Source organism: Helianthus annuus, chromosome 11 (genome assembly GCF_002127325.2).
Source record: "Helianthus annuus cultivar XRQ/B chromosome 11, HanXRQr2.0-SUNRISE, whole genome shotgun sequence".
NCBI classification, from domain to species: domain Eukaryota; kingdom Viridiplantae; phylum Streptophyta; class Magnoliopsida; order Asterales; family Asteraceae; genus Helianthus; species Helianthus annuus.
Genome location: NC_035443.2, coordinates 138,390,607 through 138,412,676, shown reverse-complemented (window position 1 = coordinate 138,412,676; position 22,070 = coordinate 138,390,607). Strand labels below are relative to the sequence as shown.

At 38.9% G+C, this 22,070-nt stretch overlaps 1 protein-coding gene across 1 annotated transcript; it reads left to right on the top strand.

The window, feature by feature from the left end:
• The first annotated feature begins 13,656 nt into the window (after window positions 1-13,656).
• Window positions 13,657-17,405, top strand: LOC110890179 (zinc finger CCCH domain-containing protein 30). The gene is made up of 2 exons (XM_022137751.2): window positions 13,657-14,064; window positions 14,775-17,405. Exon 2 carries the CDS (start codon window positions 14,789-14,791, stop codon window positions 16,976-16,978), a length of 2,190 nt encoding a protein of 729 aa, XP_021993443.1. The 5' UTR covers window positions 13,657-14,064; window positions 14,775-14,788; the 3' UTR covers window positions 16,979-17,405.
• The last annotated feature ends 4,665 nt before the right edge of the window (window positions 17,406-22,070 follow it).

Sequence of the window (22,070 nt, the reverse complement as noted above, 5' to 3'; positions counted from 1 at the left end):
CCTATTCTCCATAATCACATCTAAATCGTGCAGATCTTTCTTATAATTTTCCATCACATACCCTTCATTTTTTACCTCCTCCTCCCACCACAGCCTCACCGCCTCCCTCACACATTTCAGTTTACTAGAAATAACCCGGTCTGGCCGCCCCTCCTCAGTACAATCCCTAAGCGCCTTCAACACCACCTCTCTACACCCCTCTTTCTCTAGCCAAGAATTAAACCATCTAAATGGCTTATGCCCAAAATTAGTGTCCACCAGAGTTAGGAGCAACGGGTTATGATCCGACAACTCCTTCGGAAGAGAGCGAAGACACGCCCGCGGCCACGTATTGAAAAACTTATGACATACCAACACCCTATCAATCTTACTAAGCTTAAACGAGTCTCCATTAGCAGCCAAAAAAGTAAATTTACTCCTCCTCATACAATATTCCTGTAAGTCTGACTCATCAATAAAATCATTAAAATCCGAGGCGCTCATATGATTAAAAGAGGAATTTTTCCTTTCTTCGGCCCTACGAACTGCGCTAAAGTCCCCCAACACCACCCACTTACCTTGTAAATTCCCAATCAATGATTTCAATCTATCCCACAGACACCGTTTAGCCATCACAGATTGTGGAGCATAAACATTTAGAACATTAATCAACACCCCCCTTCAATCAAATAACCAGAAGTAAGCAAAAAATTGGGATCGTGTACCACCGAGTTCTTTCTAAACACCTTTGCGTCCCACACACTCAAAATACCTACTGATCTACCCACCACTTCAACCATATCAAAATCAAAAGACCCCCTCCCCCAACAAGAACCCCCATCAAACCCCTCCGCAATCGTAATCTTAGTCTCCTAAATAGCAAGGAAATCAACCCCATTTTTTACCCTTAATTCTTTGACCCACCTTTTTTTTCTCCTGCTCCCCCAACCCCCTAACATTTACAGACAGAAAGTTCATATCTTACCTGATTGTACCCCTTCTTCTCCCACTGTGTTAGATACTAAATCCCTGAAACCTTCAAAATTAGCACCCATTATCGTCCCCAGCTTTATCGTGTTCTCAATCTCCTCCGTGAAATCCCTGTTACCCTTTGTATTCGCCGTCGGAACCTCATCATAGCTGTGGTTATCTTCGTCAGGCTCTACAGTAACCAACGGAACCTCATCATTGATGCGAGTATCCTCATCGTGTTCTAGATTATCCATCGGGATAGTCTCTCCTCTATTATCTTCAACCGGTCTGTCTTCCGCCACGTTGAGCGTCTATGCTGATGAATCAGCACTACCATTCTCCTCTTCTTTATCAAGAGTATTATTCGACTCGGGCTCTAACTGTTGACCAATACTCAGGCCCAAAAGAGCATTAAGCCCAAATGGATCTAATCCATTTGGGTCCACATCCAACCTTGGTCTTTTCCTAGAAGTGGGCCTATCATCCACTGAAATCAACTTGGCCTGCCTAGGACCTACGCGACCTGAACCCACCTTTCTTGGAACCTTCCTATTATTCTTAACTGAGGGACCACTTTCTCTTTCCACATCATTCCTTTCCAAAAAACCATCCCCATGATATACGTAAGTTTCTTTATCTAGCCCCTCTGTATCTTTCAAAATCTTTGAAAAATTTGAATTCCCAGAATATACTGATTGATCTTTCGCAATCCCTTCCATACTTACTGACGGATCTTTCGGTCTTTCCAAATCCATCAACGGAGCAACTCCGGTCAGGATTCCGTCCAGCTGCGTTCGACCCTGGTTACCCTGCTCAACTTTTTCCGATGATTGAGAATGGACTTTACTGGTCAGATCCTCCTCTACTCATCTATTTTTACCCAGAAATTCCGGTTCCCAATCCCCAATTTGTTCCTCCACCCATACCACTGGATTACCACTTCCTCTTGTATCCTCTTCCCTTCCGACACCAGCACCCCGACGTAATCATAAGACAGATCCGAATCCCATATCCCATGTTGACCACCCTGTATTATTTTCCCCAACTTTTCACCTATACCATTTATGACTTCATTCTCCAGGAGGTGAAGAGGGATTCCTTGTATCCTTAACCATGCAATCCTCTCGAACGGGAGCGTTTGGCCAGACCATTTTTCCACCGATTGAAACTTTTCACTCTTATCCTTTGCCAAAAGACAAAAGCGTTCCACCTCTTCACTGCAATTAAACGATACCATGATGGACCTCCCACCCACGTACTGTACCACCCCTGCCCCTGCCATCAACTCACTAACCGTATCTCCTGCTTCCTTTAAGGCCTTGAGATCCTTCAAAATTGTGATCACCGCCTTGCCAAAACCATGTTCATTCACTTTAAAATCCTCCTGAATCAGTAATGTTTCCCCCCCTTACCACTTGTATTCCTACCCAACATCGCCTCTTTAAACGACCCCATCCCAACAAAAGAATTCCCGGTAACTTCCTTCACTCCTGCTGGAATTCCAGTCGCTCCCGTCATCCTCATCGGGAACGGCCTCTCCGATTTACGATCGCTGATTTCCCCTTCCTCTAACGTGAATCTGGCTACATTAAAACCAAGTTTATAATCTCCCAACCTAATATCAGACAGTGTTTTCGCCAACTCCCCCGAGTTTTTCACATCCAACAATGATACAAATCCAAACCGATTCCCCTTCTTATCCTTCTTCCTTGCTATGTAGATGTCATAAATCTCTGCATGCCTTCGTACCGCCCCTGCTAAATCATTCCCACTACAACGGTCTGGGAGATTGGATACAAAGAATTTCGTTAACCTCTTTTGAATATTTGCCGGAATAGATTTCCGGTGATCGCCCATCATGCCCGCTAAGAAACCCGAACAATAAACTCATTTAATTACCCTATAATTTCCTAATCTATAATAAAGTTATAAATAATTAATTAGTAGTTACACGTTTTCCCCTTAGGCCTTTGGGTATACTTTAACCTAACTTAACTCACCCTAAGTGACACATCAACTTTTTTTCCTCATTTCACTTTGTCCCACTCTAAGGAAATGGTTTAACATGTTAACACATAACTCATTTAATGCACTTTAACATTGGGTTTTTTTTGTCTAAAAAAGAAAATAATAACTAATTCAATCTCTTAACATTGGGTGAACATGTTAACACATAACTCATTTAATGCACTTTAACACAAAGAGGGAGTGGTTTGCAATGTTAGTTAACATGTCATGTCATTGTTAACACTCTAGATATTAGAGTACACCCCATGGCCTTATAAAAAACTAAACACCCCACGATTTTTATACAAACATAACTTTTTCGTATGTTAATAATTTTTTAAAAAATACACCATAAAACGAGCATTTTATTTGTAACAACCCGACTTTTTGGATTGTTATCCGTTTTCTTTTGCTTCGATTTGTAACCATCTTGTATTCCGAGACTCGATATAAATAAAGGGTTATGTTATACTAAATACATTTTCATCACACCGCACTACTGCATGTTTAAACGCTTAATATTTGCAAGCGCTTACGCAACACGAATTAAAGAGAATTATGCTATTCAAATTGCCGAGTGTGTTTGTTTGTTCGGTAACCACTCGCGCCTTCGCATCCGCTTATCACGACTAACACGCTAAATCGCAAACGTTGTTATTAGTAGTAGCAATGTTATGTTGTGTGTTCTTATATGCTTTACTTGTGTGTGCTTATTATGTGTATTTTTACTCGCAAATGCTATTGCAACCCAAACTTAACGCTACTCGCACAACTCGATTTATCACTCTAAAACGCAACGCAACCCGAAACTCAATGTTACGCTAAAATACTTAAAGTACTAATACTAACTAACGTACAAAACGCATTAAACGAGCATCCTATACGTGAAAATGAGAATTTTCCACGCAAAACAGGCCCCTCATACGACGCCATGCAGCCTCGTACGAAGGCAACAGGTTCGAACCAGGCTTCTTGTGCGATCCCACCATCTCTATAAATACCCAGCCCCTCCTCATTCATTCTCACTTGCTGACTTTCATACATTTGGGTGCTGTTTGTTTTTTCAGAGGTAAAACGTCTGCAGTCTGCGGACCACATCTGCAGCTGAAGAGGTGGACCAAATCTCTGCAGTCTGTAAGAAGAAGACTGTTTGTTTTTTAACTTAACAAAGCAAAGATCTGCAGAAAATTCCGAACAATTCTCACAGTTTAACATGATCAATTTCCGAACAATTCTCACAGTTTAACAAACTTATGAACCTAAATTATAGGTCAAAAAATAGCCCTAATATCGACACCATTTAACCAAAATCAAAGTCTGAAACCCTAAACTCCCAATAATACGAAAGGGGAAAGTGTGAAAACAAAACACACATACAAACACATAAAACATTCTCAATTACTTATAAATTACTAGTAATATGATGTAGTAAACAGTATAATTAACACCTAGTCAATCAGTCAAAAGTGCAAAAACAGATTCAAGAAAGTCGTATGAATTGGTAAAAGAAGTGAATTCATTACCTCTTAAGGAAATAACGAAATCAGACCGGAAGAATTGCAGGATTTAAACAGCCATTGCGGAGAAAGCACAGCGAAAGGGAAGTTGCAGGAGCCGACGAAGTTGCAGGTGCGACGTCGAGGGGCTGAGGTGATCGTCGAGGGGCTGTGGTGCGACGTAGAGTGGAGGCCGGCGTGGTGGGGGCGGCGCCAGAGGTGGAGCAGGCTGATGGCGGGCGTGGAGAGGGTGGGAGAGGAACTGGGTGCGGCTGGTGAAGAGATTAGGGTTTTATTTTTTGATGGAGAAGTTTTGTGAAGAGGCCAGAAGACATAAGGTCACCTCTGCGTGAAAAAGAGGTGAGGAAGAGGTTTTTAATGAAAACCCTTCTAAAAACAAACAAGCTGCAGACCTGTATGTCTGTGTGTGGGGAAGAGAAAAGAGGTTCTGAAGTACTTTTCTAAAAAAACAAACACTCCCTTGGTTTTAAAATCCCCTTAACCATACATTTGGTTTCGGCAGAGACTCAAAACCCAACAAACCAACAATTTTGTGTTTTCAGTCGCATCACGCGAGCACCCCACAGGTGGTACTTAACTCGTGAGCATGCCAGTACCGTACCAGTATCGTAATGAACCGAATGATTCCGACCGATCAAGGTAAAACACATATCGATATCTTTTTGGTCGTATCACTTTATTTTTTAGGTATTCTCTATCGGTCGTTATATCATTATATTAAGTACCAATACCATAACAAACCAAATCAATACCAATCGAATTCCCAATCAAATCAAATGAAAATCCACTAGCTCATATCAATACCAATTTAGACACACATACACTGTTCTTAATATTTATCTATTTTCTAACCACTTTAATTAAAAACTTTGATCAAATATAATAATATGAATTCAACCTTAATGTATCTCAAAACAAATAAAAAATCTAATACTAATAAATAAATAAATATAATTCCATATGACATTCTCTAATTTAATTTATTTATATAATGCCATGTGGCATTCTCTTATTTAATTAATTTATTTATATATGAAATATGAAATTAATACTATATTAATTAATATAGTAGATAGATTAATCTCTAATATTATTAATTATTGTTATATCTAGTTATATATAAATATAAAGAATTGCTATACATTATCCAATTTATTTTTGTGTTAATTTCTTAAACTTTACTTTTAAAGAATACATGGATTTTGTCTTTGTTTTCTTTTTTTTATTAAAATATTTAAATTATAAACTGATAAATAATTAAATGAGTATTTAAATTAAATTGATAAATAATTAAATGAGTATTTAAATTAAATTTATATAATCCTTAACTTATATTTTAATTGATGATGAATAATAATTAAGTTATTTCTAATTATTGTAAAGTATATTTATATAGCATTTTCAGTTTACATTTGATAAACTAACTGGACATATTTGATTTATTTTAGTTATTAACAATAATAAATATATAATTAGAAGAATAATTACTGAAATCTCTTGTGTGATTCGGTGGGAATTCAATTTCGATTGATATGGGTTTGGTTCATTATGGTAATGACACTCTGTATAACTATGAAAAGAAAAAACCAATGAAATAAAGTCGTTAAACTTCAGAGTATAAAAATTTTGTGGTCATTTTAAAAAATGTTTAAACTTTAATATTCCTGTCACAAAAACACAAAAGAAAAGAAAACATTGTATTAAAGTGAAAACCGTTAATGAAATCTATACTCAAGCTGATGTTTAACATTTAGAAGCATTAGCTTATTATTCATGTTAGTGTTCCATTTCAAATTGTTTATAATTCAAATTGTATGGTTTAACTTATGTTTTTTTAATGATAATTAGCAATAATTATTCGTTATATATTGGCTTTTTAATATGTATAAGGGGCTGTTTGGTAGCATCTGAATGGTCATTAAGAGGCCACCTCTTAATGGAACCATTAAAAATTTTACCAATGAGAAGGTAGAAGAATGTGACATGTGATGATTTACCATTCAGATGTTACCTCTTAACCATTCAGACTTGAGGTTACCTCTTATTCATTCAGAGGTTTTAAACTATTAAGAGGTAGCATCTGAATGGTCATTAAGAGGCTACCAAACAGCCCCTAAATTTATTTCAAAATTCTCATATTTTTCTTTAAATTTCAAAGAAAAAATTGACATTTTCTTGATTATGGGTGATTTAATTTAAGTAATTTTTATATGAAATTTATCATCTTTAGCTTATGTAAGATATTTTATTTATTCGACTCTTACTTTCTCTCTCTAGCTCCTAACTCTCCAAAGATCCAAATGTCAGAAGTTCCAAACTAAGACACTACACTTTTATTTATAGGCTAAGGGGTTTAATGAGACTTCTGATTAATTATGATATTGCCATCAAACAAAAAAAATGCATAATAAATAAATTATTATATGTGGTACTTGACTACTTTCAATTAGCATATTTTCCATAAATTCTGGTCATTTAATAACCAATCCAAACAAGATTTAGAAACTGAGTGCTCCATGCCTCCTTTTTCTCCGGACTTGAACCCCAAAACTTTATCCAATCCACTTCACAAAACCCTTTCACGTCCGCTTCTTTCTCTCTCATCCCGGACTCCAAACCAACATTTCAATTCAGTTTATTCAACCAAAGTTACCTTAGTGGACCAACCGGTAACCGGTTGAACCAGTCACCACCGTCTCTCACCTAAACCCTCAAATCTGTCTCCCCTTTTACCGACACCACCGGTCCCATTCTCCACTATTTTATTTATTTAGTTTTTTTACTGAAAAGCCTCGAACCAAAGTAGGAATTAAGAATTGATACTGGTAATGAATTTTTAGTACCGAATTTTTTTTTGGTATCGGTATCAATTTTTTGTTATTTTTGGTGTTGGTTTGGTATGACACCGGTAAAACACCGAATACTACCTTCAAATATCGGTACCATACCGTACCGTATCGAATATTTCGATACCGGTATCCAGCTTTAACGAATTTCGATACCGGTCCGGTACTGGTACCATGCTCATCCCTAGACCAAAAGAGAAATGATCTAGCGGTATTTGAATGACTTTGGTTGGAGTCTCATTAGTAACAAAATGTTATGTGCAAGCCAGATGTTCTATTAAGTGTGCCTTCGGACGGTAGTATTCTCTGGAATTGGTGACGGGCTGGGTCATCGGCCACTGTATTGATTGCAGACGTGGGTGACCTTTTTTACATATGGGTATACCCTTGTGATCGGGCATTATTGGACGTTCAATAAAGAAAACAACAAAGACCTAGACACCCGAGATTATCCTGACAAATGAATCACCCTTCGCTTCGAAAAACATAGCATAGTGACGCAACATACCCTCCCGATAGGAAACCCGCAGCTAAGAAAACCTCTGACTTAACCCAAACAAAACTTGTCTCGTATGAAACTCGGAAACTACATCCGCTTTGAAAAGTCATAAGGCTACCACTCAAACAAAGTGAAGAGGAAGACTTGGTGGGCCCACTCTTCGCTACTCTTTTTTTTTTTTTGAACGGCCAACAAAAACGTTTTATTAATTAGCAAGGAGCTACACCAAAAATATACAAGCCGGCTAGAGCGGCACACCAAACAACCATAAAACAAGAAAAAACAATACAGGACCCTACTCGAATTTAACCGAAATCATCGAATCTTTTCCAGCTCTCCAACGTAATCGCAGCATCCTTTGAACGATTTTTGACCCATAGATAACTCATAACCTTCACTTCCTCCAAAATCTTTGATACCTCTGGATAGGAACCATCAAAAATGAGTTTGTTTCTTGCAGCCCAAATACTCCAAAATGTGACATGAACAATGGCCTGGATAATCTTCTTTTTCTTTGTAGAACTTTTCACGAATAAATGCAGATCTAGAATGTCCTTTATGCCAAAGGCAAAAAACACGGGTATTTTGCACCATTGTGTAATAAGAGCCCAAACCGTTTGTGCAAGGTGACATGATACAAATAAATGCTCGCTCGTCTCCGCATAGTCTCCACATATGGCGCACCTATCCGAATTTACTTGAATATTTCTTTGAGCCAAAGCCATCCTCGTGGGAAGACGCTCCTTTTCAGCTCGCCAAGCAACAAAACCCACCTTTTTCGGCACCCACTTATTCCATACGAACGAGTAATGTGGCTGCAGCCTATTACAAATTTTTAATACTGATTTCACACTTCGAACTGAGAATACAGCCGATGTATCTAAGCCCCACCTGAGAACATCCTGATTTTCCGAAATTGAGACCGAAATCAGCAGGTCCGTCAACTCCGAAAATTCAGCAATTTCTTGATCTTGCTCAAAGGGTCTGGTCCAGTCCCAGCTAGTGTGCAGACCCCCACCGACCCGGATGATACGGTCCGATACATAACACATTTTCAGCCGTTCTAAGCTGAAAAGAGTTGGAAATCTGATGTGAAAAGGAGTGTTCCCGATCCATAGGTCCAACCAAAATAACGTATTTGACCCGTTCCCCACGACATTTCTAATGGCTTTGAAGAGATCTATCCCCTTTTGCTGAAGCGAATGATGAATATTGACTATTTGCTTCCATATACCCGGCATAGAAATTTTCGCCGGGATAGCCGACCAAGATCGAGAGTTATGATGTATGGCCCAAATCACTCTCCTCCAAAGTCCTTTGTTTTCAACCTTGAAACGCCACCACCATTTTGCCAACATAGCATGATTTGCATCCTTTAACGAACCAAAACCCAAACCACCGTATTCTATAGGTGCAATAACATTGTCCCAGGCCACCCAGTTCATCTTCGCTTTCTCTTCAGATCCACCCCAAAAAAACACTCTTCTCAATCTATCCAAAGCATCGATCACTTGATTCGGGGCTTTATATAAGGAGAAGAAGTATGTTGGAAGTGCATTCAACACCGACTTTAGAAGTGTGACCCTACCTCCATAAGAGAGTTGTTTCGCTTTCCAAATAGCTAGCCTGTTCTTGAATAAATCAATAATGGGCTTCCAATTTTTAACTAAGTTCATATTTGCACCAACCACCAAACCCAAATGCTTAAACGGAAAACTGCCAGACTTGCACCCAAGGAACGTTGCCATGCTTTGAACCTCATGTTGATTTATACCCACCCCGTAAACACTACTTTTGGCAAGATTCACTTTCAAGCCCGATGCCAAGTAGAGGCATCTAAGAATGCGCCTTAGGTTGCTAGCATTTTCCGTCGACCATTCCCCAAGAAAGATTACATCATCGGCATATAAAAAATGAGAGATCACCGGTCCGTCGTTAGTACACTTGATACCCTTAAAAAGATTGACCATTGTGGCTTGTTTCATAACCCCGGTTAAGGCCTCCATAGCAATGACGAAAAGGAAAGGCGAAAGTGGATCACCTTGTCGAAGGCCCCGTGTGCATTCGAATTCCATTGTCGGGGATCCATTCACCAGAACAGAGGCCCTAGCCGTATTAAGAGTTGTTGAAATCCATTTCCTCCATCGGGCCGGAAAGTTCATTTGTTCCATTATTGAATCGAGGAACTTCCAACTCAAGGAGTCATACGCTTTATTGATATCAACTTTAAAAATCATCCCAACCTTTTTTTTTAACCTTCAACCATGAGACAATTTCATTGAGAATAAGAGGCCCATCCATAATATTTCGTCCCGCCAAGAAAGCCGATTGTTCCTCGGAGATTATTTTCCCCATAATACCTTTAAGACGGTTCACCAAAACCTTCGAGATGACCTTATTAATTACGCCAATAAGGCTTATAGGGCGAAAATCCATAGGAGAAGCTGGATCCTTAACCTTGGGAATCAAGGCTAAAAACGACGATGTGCAACAACTATTTAACGTTCCATCTGCGTAAAACTTGTTAAATAGAGCAATAAAATCATTTTGAAACCCTTCCCAAAATCTTTTAATAAACTTAAAATTGAAACCATCCGGCCCGGGCGCCCTATCCCCGTCGCAGTCCCAAACAGCATCCTTTATTTCGATTAGCGAGAACGGAGCTATCAGATGTTCCGCTTCGCCATCCGAAATACTAACCAAATTAGGACATGTAAGTTGTGGACGCACTTCCCACGGTTCAGTGAATTGTTTAGAGAAGAAATCAAAAAAATTTTCTTTTATCTCCCCCGGATTAGAAATCCAACCCCCATTATCATAAATACCATTAATTCTATTGTTTGACAAATTAGAATTAACAACGCTATGAAAAAAGGAGGAATTTTCGTCACCTTCTAGTGCCCATCTCGACCTCGATTTTTGTCTAACATCCATTTGTTTAAGCCTTTCCATTTCTAAGACGAACTGAATGCACTCAGTTCGAGTGTCCAGTTCTTCCTGCCGAAGTGGTCTTGATTCAGCGATGTGTTCTAGATCACCGATAAGCTTCTTTTTTGCTAGATAAACCCCCTCTGTCCTCTGTTTTTCCAGAGCCAGCCAATCCTTAATTTTGTTCTTTAGCCATCTTAACTTAACCGCCAATCTCAGATCCGGTGGACCCGAAAAAGAGAAAGCTAAGCATAATTGTGTCACGTGCTCTTGGAACCCATTTATTTCAAGCCAAGAATTATAAAACCTGAACGGCGTGTGCCCAAAATCTGCTGGCGTGGTATTTAGAATAATCGGCCTGTGGTCCGAGATGTCCCTGTTAAGGGCAAGGACCGAGGCATTTGGCCATCTTTCTAAGAAACCTAAGCAAACCAAAAACCGATCGAGTTTGCTTAGTTTTGTACCATTATCCGAAATGTAAGTGAATCGCCCTCCACCCATGTTGTATTCATGTAGTGCAGCTGCCAGTATAAACTGATTAAAGGCATCAGCCTGCGACGCCACAAATTCAGAATTTTGACGATCTGCTGGTTCCCTTACTTCATTGAAATCCCCCATCATAACCCAAATTCCTTGAAGAGAATTCCTGACCTGCAATAAATTGGACCAAAGCTCTCTTCGCAACACAGCGTCATTAGGTGCGTAGACGTTGACCAAATTGATTCTACAGTTTTGATGAATCAATCGGCCTGCTACTACCAAAAAATACCGGTTCTTAATTACATTATCACAATCAAACATTGATGGGTTCCATAGACACGCTAGACCCCCTGACCTTCCTTGTGCGTCGACTGTCGCCAAATGAAATGCAGATCTGCCCCAAAAATTACTAAACAGAAACTTAGAAGAATCACCTAGTTTGGTCTCTTGGATAGCAAGAAAATGGATGCCATGACCCGTTTTAATACCCCGAACCCAATCAACCTTTGTAGAATTCTTCACCCCCCTTAAATTTATGCTCAAAAAATTCATTGAGAAACCTCAAAACCTCCATCACCAATAATAGCCTTTGCCGTGTCATCTTCAAAGCCGCGTAAGTCGAAACCAACCTTTTCGCCCACTGTTGTAGTGGCGTATACTTCTCTGGAAATCGACCCAGATTGGCGACCACCATCTGTCGTTGTAGAAGGGTTTGGCAACACCTCCTCCATCTGCTGATGATGGAACAATCTAGTTGGGGGGCCTTGGGTGGAGCCTACAGAAGGGGGGCTCCTGGTATCCCTATTTCTTTTTCCCAACATGTTCAAGGGAGTAGGCCCATCACAGGTATCCTTTTTATTCAACCCACAAAAATCCTCTCGGCCCAATTGCTTACCCAATCTTTCCTCACATTGTGTTTGGTTATTAAGCCCAGGTGTATTAGCAGGCCCAATATCTTCTTTTGTCCTGTTTGAATTACTTCCCTGGTGAGGCCCAGAGCCGTTGCAATTGCCAGCCGCCAATTCCTCTCCCACATCATCATTGTTACTTGGAATCCTAAAAGTCTTTTCATTTTCCCCATGCACATTGTCCCCATAATTTTCATTCCTGGGAGAATGTGTGGACATCTCCACTTCCCCATGCAAAATACTGCCCTCCGGCGGCTCCTTGTTGCTTTGCTTATTCCGGCCGCCGTCCGGCGACAAGTCAGGCCTGATCTCACCTTCTTCGGTGTCGTCCATCATATTTGGCTCATTATCCTTATTGTTTGGCTCCCATCCCGAGACGTTCGTCGGTTTCTCGCCGTCTAAATCCGGTTTCCAAACTCCTGCATTTTCAGTAACCCATATAACGAACCTCCTTTCTTTCCACTGTACGACCACCGTCTCCTCTATTCGTTTCCCGAGAGGTGCTAGCACCATGACGGAGCTATCAGAGTTATCAGATTCTAACCAAGAGAATGGCGATTCCTGAACAACTTTCCCAAAAAGACCCCCAATCTGGTCGAATAGAGAGTTATCTCTGAGGTGAACTGGCACACCAGTTATCCGAAGGGACACGACCCGTTCCATGGGAAGGTCCTCTCCATTCCAAACGTGGAACCGACTAAAAACATTAGATAAGCAGTCCGAGTGGTTACTCATAATGTCCTTAACTATCTCCGGATTTCCTAACGTAAGTAGCACACTTAAACCCCCAACATACGATAAGCCGTAGTTATCCAAACCACCGTCCATAAGGATATGATGCAAATTACTAAGGGTGCTCAGATTTTTTGCTATGCCATGGATTGAACGACCGATGCAATGTAGTGGATACTTTGAACCGTTACTGTCTACCGAAATCGTCTTTGAGCCCATGTTTGTAACGTGGGAGTTATCTTGAAACAAACTTGCAAATGATTGACCTTCCTTTACCGTCGCTCCCCCGAAAAAAGCCCCGCCGCTGTTCGGTTGATTTGTTTGTGTGGGTACCTTCGGCTTCCAGGTCTTTTCACCGACTACCTTTGATGTGTAAATGAATCTTTTGTGATTTTTATCGTACTTAGCCAAGGATACCGACACCTTTGCTTCGAGTATCTTAACTGTGTTCATATCCGCTAAGGTTGCATCGACATTCTCTACACCCACGTAGCGGATGAATCCGAAACTATTCCCTCTCTTGTCTTTCTTACGAGCCACGTATGCATCAGTGACGAACCCGTGCGGTTGAAATGCACGCCAAAGAAGCATTTTAGAGGTACGATCTGGTAGGTTCTGCACCAGGAAGGTCATCTCCACGCCATTACCTCTACTTTTCCGGTACTTTTGATACTGAACTTCCGTCCACGGGATGTCGTCGCCATCCATATCCCCCTTCCTACTTAGAATGTTTGGTCAACTTGTTCTTCTTCGCTACTCTTTTAAAAGTCTTCATCTTTATTCACATTTCGTTCACATTTACATTTACATTTCATTTCATTTCAGTTGCATTTCAAACTCATTTCAATTACTGTACGTTACACACACATAATCCCTGTCTCACTAACTTTCCGTTTCATCTCTCTCTCTAGAACTGATTCACTTTCTCTCTCTACCTTCGCTTTCGTTGTTATATATACACACACATATTGTATGTATATATAATATATAAACTATACATATATTTGTATGTATCATAGGTTGTATCGTCTTCTTTTGCATCTATCCGGATCAGTCGTTTTCGAGTAAAAATGGAGTTGGAGGTAGCGATTTGCTTCCGGTTTTCGTCTCTATTATCTTCGATCTCACTATAACTGTCTCATTTTTATTCTCGTCAAGATCTGTGATTGGAGCTGGTTTTCTGAGTAATTTTATCGGTAAGTTTTTGCAGTTAGGGTTTCGAACTTTCGATCGATCATTATATGTTCGTTGTAGTAGTGAATAAATGTGATTTTTGTGTGTTTGACTTGAATCTAGGGTTTCAGATGCGATTTTTTCGGTTTTTTGGGATATCATATTCGTAGATCCTTTTTTGTGTTCCTGAAAATTTGCAGGAATGATCTATTTTGTGTTATCTTGTTCGTTAAGTAATTTTTTATAATATATGTAGATCACCAATAGAATCGTAGATTGATCTCAAAATAGATGATATATTGATCTAGAATGAAAAAGGATTTGAATTTTTTTTAATGTGTTGCATCTGAAAATAGATGAGATATTTAGAATGAAAATGATTATGACTTTTTTTTTTCTTTGTTCTTTTTGTTGGATGTGTTGAATCTAAAAATAGAATATATATTGATTTATAAATGAAAATGATTTTAACTATTTTTTTTGGATGTTTTAGAATCTGAAAATAGATGATAATACGTGGAACAATGAATTTATATTGATTTAGAATGAAAATTGTTTAAAGTATTTTTTTCTTCTTTTTTTGGATGTGTTGAATCTGAAAATAGAATATATATTGATTTATAAATGAAAATGAATTTAACTATTTTTTTGGATGTTTTAGAATCTGAAAATAGATGATATATTGAATTAAAATTAAAATGATTTTAAGTGTTATTTGTTCTTGGATGTGCAGACGCTGTTTGAAGAATGTGTAGTGGCCCTGATCAGAGTAAATCTGGTTCTTCATCTACATCAAAAACAGAAGATAAAAAACCTAACAAAATGGTCATGAGTTCACTAACTGTGGAAACTGAGGATTCTTTTTCCAGTTTACTTGAATACGCTGCTAACAATGACTTCGAGGGATTCAAACGGTCAATCGAGATCGACCCGTCAGCGATTGACGAGGTTGGGCTGTGGTACGTACGTAAGAAGGGTTCAAAGCAGATAGTTCTTGAGCATCGGACTCCGTTAATGGTTGCTGCAACGTACGGAAGCGTGAGTGTTTTGAAACTGATAATTTCTCAACCCAAGGTGGATGTAAACTTCTCTTGTGGCCCGGATAAGTGCACTGCACTTCATTGTGCGGCTTCTGGTGGTTCTGTTGATGCTGTTGAAGTTGTTAAGTTGCTTCTTTCTGTGGGCGCTGATCCGAACATTGAAGACGCAAATGGTCATCGGCCGGTTGATGTTATTGTTGTACCTCCAAAGCTATCTGGAATTAGATCTTCTCTCGAAGAGCTTCTCATGAACAGTTCATCCGATGGGTCGGTTGGGTATAGTAAGCTAACTGTTTCCGTCAACACATCAAGCTCTTGGTCTCCAACCCTATCGTCATCACCGGATAACGGTTCACCCTGTTCTCCTTCAGAGTTAGTATCATCTCCAACAATGTCAAAGTTTAACGATGTTGTCCCGGTTAACTCCAATTCGGAAAAGAAAGAATACCCAATCGACCCGTCTCTGCCCGACATAAAAAACAGCATATATTCTACCGACGAGTTCCGGATGTTTTCATTCAAGGTCCGACCTTGCTCGAGGGCGTATTCTCATGATTGGACCGAGTGCCCGTTCGTTCACCCGGGGGAAAACGCGCGCAGACGGGACCCAAGAAAGTTTCACTACAGCTGTGTACCGTGCCCGGATTTTCGAAAGGGTGCTTGTAGACGAGCGGATATGTGCGAATACGCTCATGGTGTGTTTGAGTGCTGGCTCCACCCGGCTCAGTACCGTACGCGGTTGTGTAAAGATGGTACAAGCTGTGCGAGACGCGTTTGTTTTTTCGCTCATACACCCGAGGAGCTTAGGCCGTTGTATGTCTCAACGGGTTCGGCTGTCCCGTCTCCTAGGTCATCCGCTGCCGGTGCTAGTGTCATGGATATGGCTGCGGCTTTGAACCTTCTTCCCGGTTCACCGTCTTCATCGGTCATGTCTCCTAGTTTCAGTCAACAGATGTCACCATCTGGAAACGGTGGTCAACACTGTTCAGCTGGATGGTCTCAGCCTAATGTTCCAACCCTTCATCTTCCCGGAAGCAACCTCCAGTCGAGTCGACTCAGGTCTTCTCTTAATGCGCGTGATATTCCAGCTGATGATCTGAGCATGTTGCAAGATATTGATCCCCAACTGCTAAACGACCTGGCCTGTTACTCCCAGTCTCGACCCGGTTCGCTCTCATTGAACCGTTCGGCCCGGTCTAAAACACTCGCTCCTGCAAATCTAGAGGATTTATTCTCCGCTGAACTTACTTCTTCACCTCGGTTTTCGGACCAGGCGGCATCTCCGGGTGTTTTTTCACCGTCACACAAATCAGCGGTTCTCAACCAGTTTCAACAGCAGCAAAGCATACTCTCTCCTATTAACACAAACGTGTTCTCACCGAAAAATGTTGACCATACATTGTTGCAGGCGTCTTTCAGTGTGTCATCGCCAGGAAGAATGTCTCCAAGAAGCATCGATCCGATATCGCCAATGGGTGCTCGGCTTTCTGCCTTCGCACAGCGCGAGAAGCAGCACCAACAGCTACGCAGTCTCAGCTCAAGGGATCTTGGAACAACAAATGGTCAGTTTAATGTCGGATCGCCTGTCAACACTCCCACTTCTTGGTCAAAATGGGGATCTCCAACCGGGAAAGTTGACTGGTCCGTTAACAACGAGTTTGGGAAATTAAAAAGGTCTTCTTCTTTCGAACGCGACAACAATGGCGTCGAGGAGCCCGACCTATCATGGGTGCAATCACTTGTGAAGGAATCACCACCTGAGATGATGAAAAACAAGGCGGCTGCACCACATTCTGGTAACGGTAGTGGGGTGGCTGCACCATCCGGTGAGGGTCCTGATCATTCAGTATTAGGCGCTTGGCTCGAGCAGATGCAACTTGATCAGCTCGTCGCTTAAGCAAAGAGACGATTGATGAATTGAATTCGTATTCATTTTCACTTAACAAAACTCATTTCTAGGTAATTAAGTATATATTCTTTTGGGCATGCGGTTTGGTATAACAAGAAGCAGGCTGAAGTATTTTCGGGGCGGATTTTATATTCTTTTGGGTTCAAAGATAATGTTCTAATGGCAGCAGGATGAAGAAACAGTTCCTCTGGTTGTAGGGTATTGTTTCTTACTTCATTATTCTAGCATATCATTATTGCATTTGTTTACAATTTTTATTATATGTTGAAACAATTTTCAATATGTCTTCAATGTTTCCTTCCATGGGGATGCATGCAATTTGTGCTCACTGTTTAATTTCTGGTCACAAAATGTATCTGCCTTTTAATATGTAAAACATATATTATTATAGCTATTATTTTGTTTCTTATATTCATTATATCTTTTGATTGTATAATTCTATGGGTGTTTAAATGTTTACCAAACCAGTCTTTGGATTATTCTGATGATGGTAATGGTAATGGTCTTTGGATTATTCTGATGATGGTAATGGTAATGGTAATGGTAATGGTAATGGTAATGGTAATGGTAATGGTAATGGTAATGGTAATGGTAATGGTAATGGTAATGGTAATGGTAATGGTAATGGTAATGGTAATGGTAATGGTAATGGTAATGGTCATCGTCATCGTCATCGTTTTGAATAGGGTGTTATTGTATTTTGATTTAAACTAACTAGTGGTGTGATCTAGTATTAGCAAATGCGTTTATTGTTCAATTAAATAATGCGAAATGTTTCTGGTAAGACATGAACGTTTGATGATTTTTTGTTGGTCTCTATCCGACTGTGATTCCTCTCGACTTTTAAGTGCTTCACATTTACTGGTTCAATGACTTGAATCATAGGACAACAATTGAGACATTTGGCATGGGTAACGAGACAAATTGCAAAACTTTTCGTGATAGAGTATGATGTCAGGTGTACCTGTGATTATTTGAAACGATCCCATACCCGTTTAGATGTATTTGACTGATTATACTAATATATTGTATAACTTCTAAAGCATAACGAATGGCATTTTAAAATTTTTACAGCTCAAAATTACTGTGTAGAAGTGTAATCGAGTGTTTGATATTTTCAAGTCGGGTTTTTGATTGAGCTTAAGACAAGGTTTCAACCCTAAAACCAATTTAATCCGAAACAGTTTGGGTCAAAGCTGTTTGAGACCAAACTAAAAAATCCGGGTGGATTGTAAACCGCACCTGGTTGGGCCCAAACCGGATTTTGTACGCTCCTACCTTTAAATAGATACATCCTCTTGAATCATTTTTTTTTTACAAAAATTGGATCCACTCCAACTGTTTTAAGAAGTAAGTACATCCTCTTAAATCCACTCCAACTATTTTAAGAAATAAAATTGGATGCAGAAAGTGTGTGGGTCAGCAAAACCCAACCCACTTTGCCTTGCTAGGTAAATGTTTCAGTTTGGATTATGTATCAACACGTCAATGAGTACAACAAAATTTGGCAGATACAGTTACGTGTTGAATGAATTAATAGTCACCAAAGTGATTTTAATACTTACAACCTCCCAAATTGTTATCTATTATAGGAAAATGAATTATCATTTCACACAACTATTTTCAAAGGAAAATTGAAAACACATAGTATTGTGGGTCAAAACAACCCAATGCATTCTGACTTCCTATCAAAATAAACCATTTTGACCGAACCGTTTACTTATTAATGGATCATTTTGGGTTATGTTTGATTTTAAGCAAGTCAAATGGGGGGAGATAAAATGTAGATTATTATTGTAAAGACAGTTTTTGTAATTATATTAAGCACCAACAGTTTTAGGAAAATGAATTGAGCACAAAAAGTGTTATTCAACTTGCCTGACCCATTTGCTGATATTTGTTTTAACAAAACAAAAGTGACTGCTGCATCTGAGAAACAAAAAGTGTATGGAGGTTCGGATATTCGTATTAATTGTCCGGGTATTATTATTTCTATACTATTTCGAAATGACCAAAAAGGTGGGTCGAACTCATGGAGACACGCCATTAATGTTTTAATCGTTTCTTTAATGGCCAATAGAATCAATCCCGAGCATTCTCGGAGCACCCACTGGGTCAAACGGAGTACTCTGAGAGTAACCCGAGTCCACCACCAATTCCGCCCGTAGGTATGACATTGAAATTACCGTTAAAACCCGTTTGGCTCAAAGATCGAACCCAAGTTTCACTGGATCTCCTATCATTGCCTACCAGTGACTCACTCTGCACCAAGTGGGAGTTGAACTTGCATCTCCCAGGAGAAATGCAAGCCTTCTACCACTTGATATAGAGATCATTGGCAATAATGTTTTAGGGTCTGTTTGGTATGGGGTAATGGAATGGACGGGGAAATGGAATGGACGAGGTAATAGAATGGATGAGGTAATGGAATTGAACATTACCATTTCATGTTTTGTTTGGTTACCATGTGTGAATTGAATGAATAATTACTTTTTGTTGTTTGGTATGCGAATAAAGACGAAGGAATAAAATCAGATGGTGGTGGTCAGTGATGGCGATGATGGTGCGTGGTGCTAGGTGTCAGTTGTAGCAGCGACGGTGGGGGGAGACCATGGCGGATGGTGACAACGGTGGTGGTGGATGACAGTGGAGGAAGGTGGCGGCGGTAGCGGTGGCGATGGTGGTGGCGGGGGTGGTCGGAGGTGGTAGCTGTGACAACTGGCACAAAACCGGTAATTTCCGTACTATTCTAATAATTATTTATTTCCTGGATTTATGTGTTTACACGTCAACATTATATGCTTACATGTTATGCATTTGAATTCATGCATGTTTCATACATTAATTGTCACACTATACAATACTTTAACCGTTGCGTCAAAACAATTAGCAAACTCACCGGTTAGACAAGCAGTGTCAGCACAACTTCAGAATGCAGTTAAACGATATATTTAGGACTTAGATGTAGGTCCAACATAAAAAATACATTAAAACCCAAGTGTGTGAACAAAGGATAACATAAACACTTTCCGGAAGCTAAAATAAGCACTAAAACCTGTCCGCAACGCACTTTAAATGCAGAATTCTGCAGAGTCAGCAAAAATCAGCATTAAAACACCAAAATAACATGCAGAATTAATGATTAAGTGCCCATAATAACTTGTAAAGTGTCGGGAATGAAAACTGTCACAAAAGGGTACTTCATACTTTGTAAAATTCACTATTTAGCACTTTAACGAACCGACAACCGAACGAATTGTCACACCCTGACTTTTGCGGAAGCGTGATTATGTGTGACTTGCTTAATATCATTGTATTCAACCATAACAAACAACTATATGATAAAACCTTGATGTTCATCCATAAATAAGATTTCAAAACATTACAACCAACATTGTTTTAAATCCAAACACAGACTTCATGTTTAGAATACAACACAACCCAAGTTTTAAGTTCCAAAAAGGACTTAACAAAAGACACTATTAAAAGCTAGGCTTTGAACTATGTATCCTATCCAGGATAAGATACACAATCCAAACCCTTCGACACTGGATGGCATCTTTTATTTGAAGACACAACTTGAAACTCTTCAACGCCCACTAGATCCATTTCAATTCCCTGAAATACATGTTTGAAAACATCAACAAAAGTTGAGCGAGTTCATGTGTTTTGTATGTGAGCTCGTAATAAACTTTGTAACCATAGTATGTATGTAATTGTAAACCAGTATGAAAGCAAACAAGGAAATAGATCAATTACTGGTTTGCAAGAGCATTAATATGTGTGCAATGGCGTAGGAAGGCTCAAACCTAGCGGAGTTGTACCGGGCTTCCGGCTGGAAGACATAGTCACCACCTTCGGCCACTTCCGGCCAAGGGGTGAGGCTCGCAACACTCAAATAGATCTATCAATCATCTCCCTTGGTCCTTATACAAGGATTAATGGTCTCAAGTGTGCGCCTACCCATTCACATGATCTAACAGTTCATTCCTTAGCTAACAATACCATTTGTAAACGTTTGTAAACATTTGTAACATGTATTTCACCCCCAAAATTATAAAACTGAAAACAGTTAAAAGAAAAGGGGGACATAAACTCACAGTCTTGCGTCTCGAATCCGGTGTAACTCAAAACAGTTAAAAGAAAAGGGGGACATAAGCTCCGGTTTAAGAATATGGGTAGTGCCTTGACTTTTAGTCTTAATTAGTATCTTTGAGTTACGTTTCTTTGTGTCTTAATATTATCCTAAAATATATAATTATTTGTTAAAATAATAAATATTTTAACTTAAATTATATTTATTAAATTTTGGAACATTAGTCAAAATAATATATTTTAACTTGACACATTATGTACTTATACATGTATATCTTCCCAAAGGATGGGTCTATTCATACTCGTATTCTTAAACTTGTATATTTTTGCCAAGTATCGGTGGCGTATTCCGGTGTATTTATACGTACAAGAATACGTATTTTTATTGTGTTTATTAAGTATTCTTATACTTAATTTTTGTATTTATTTTTCTGGAATATTATTATTTTCAATAAAAATCACCAATGTACATATATTCTTAAAATATATAAATATTTTAAGAAAACTTGTATAGAAAATTATTTATATTTCTTCCTTGGCAAAAATATTTATATTTTCATATAAACCTCAAAAATAATATATTTTCAAGATTAACTTAGAAAATATATATAAATTTATTTTTCATTCCAAAAATAATATATTCTGAATTTGTTTAAGAAAATATATATTTTCTCCAAAAATAATATATTTTCTAGTAATTCAAGAAAACACATATATTTTTTTCTTTGCTCAAAAATAATATATTTTCTTTTTGTCAAAAATATGATATATTTTTGTAATAATTATAAAAATCATATTTTCGTTTTCTTGGTTTCCAAAATACTGTTTACCAAAATTATACTTATGAATTTAATTCCGGAATATTTCTGTAGTTTACATTCCTTGTTCGGTTTGTTCCAACTTTTGGGTGTGATTTTTATATTTATTTTCTTGGAATTTTGGTAATATTTTGTGTTATAATTCTTGGTATTTTGGTGAGTTATAT

Coding starts and splice junctions, on each gene's coding strand:
- LOC110890179 (XM_022137751.2), top strand. CDS start 14,789: ATGTGTAGTGGCCCTGATCAGAGTAAATCTGGTTCTTCATCTACATCA.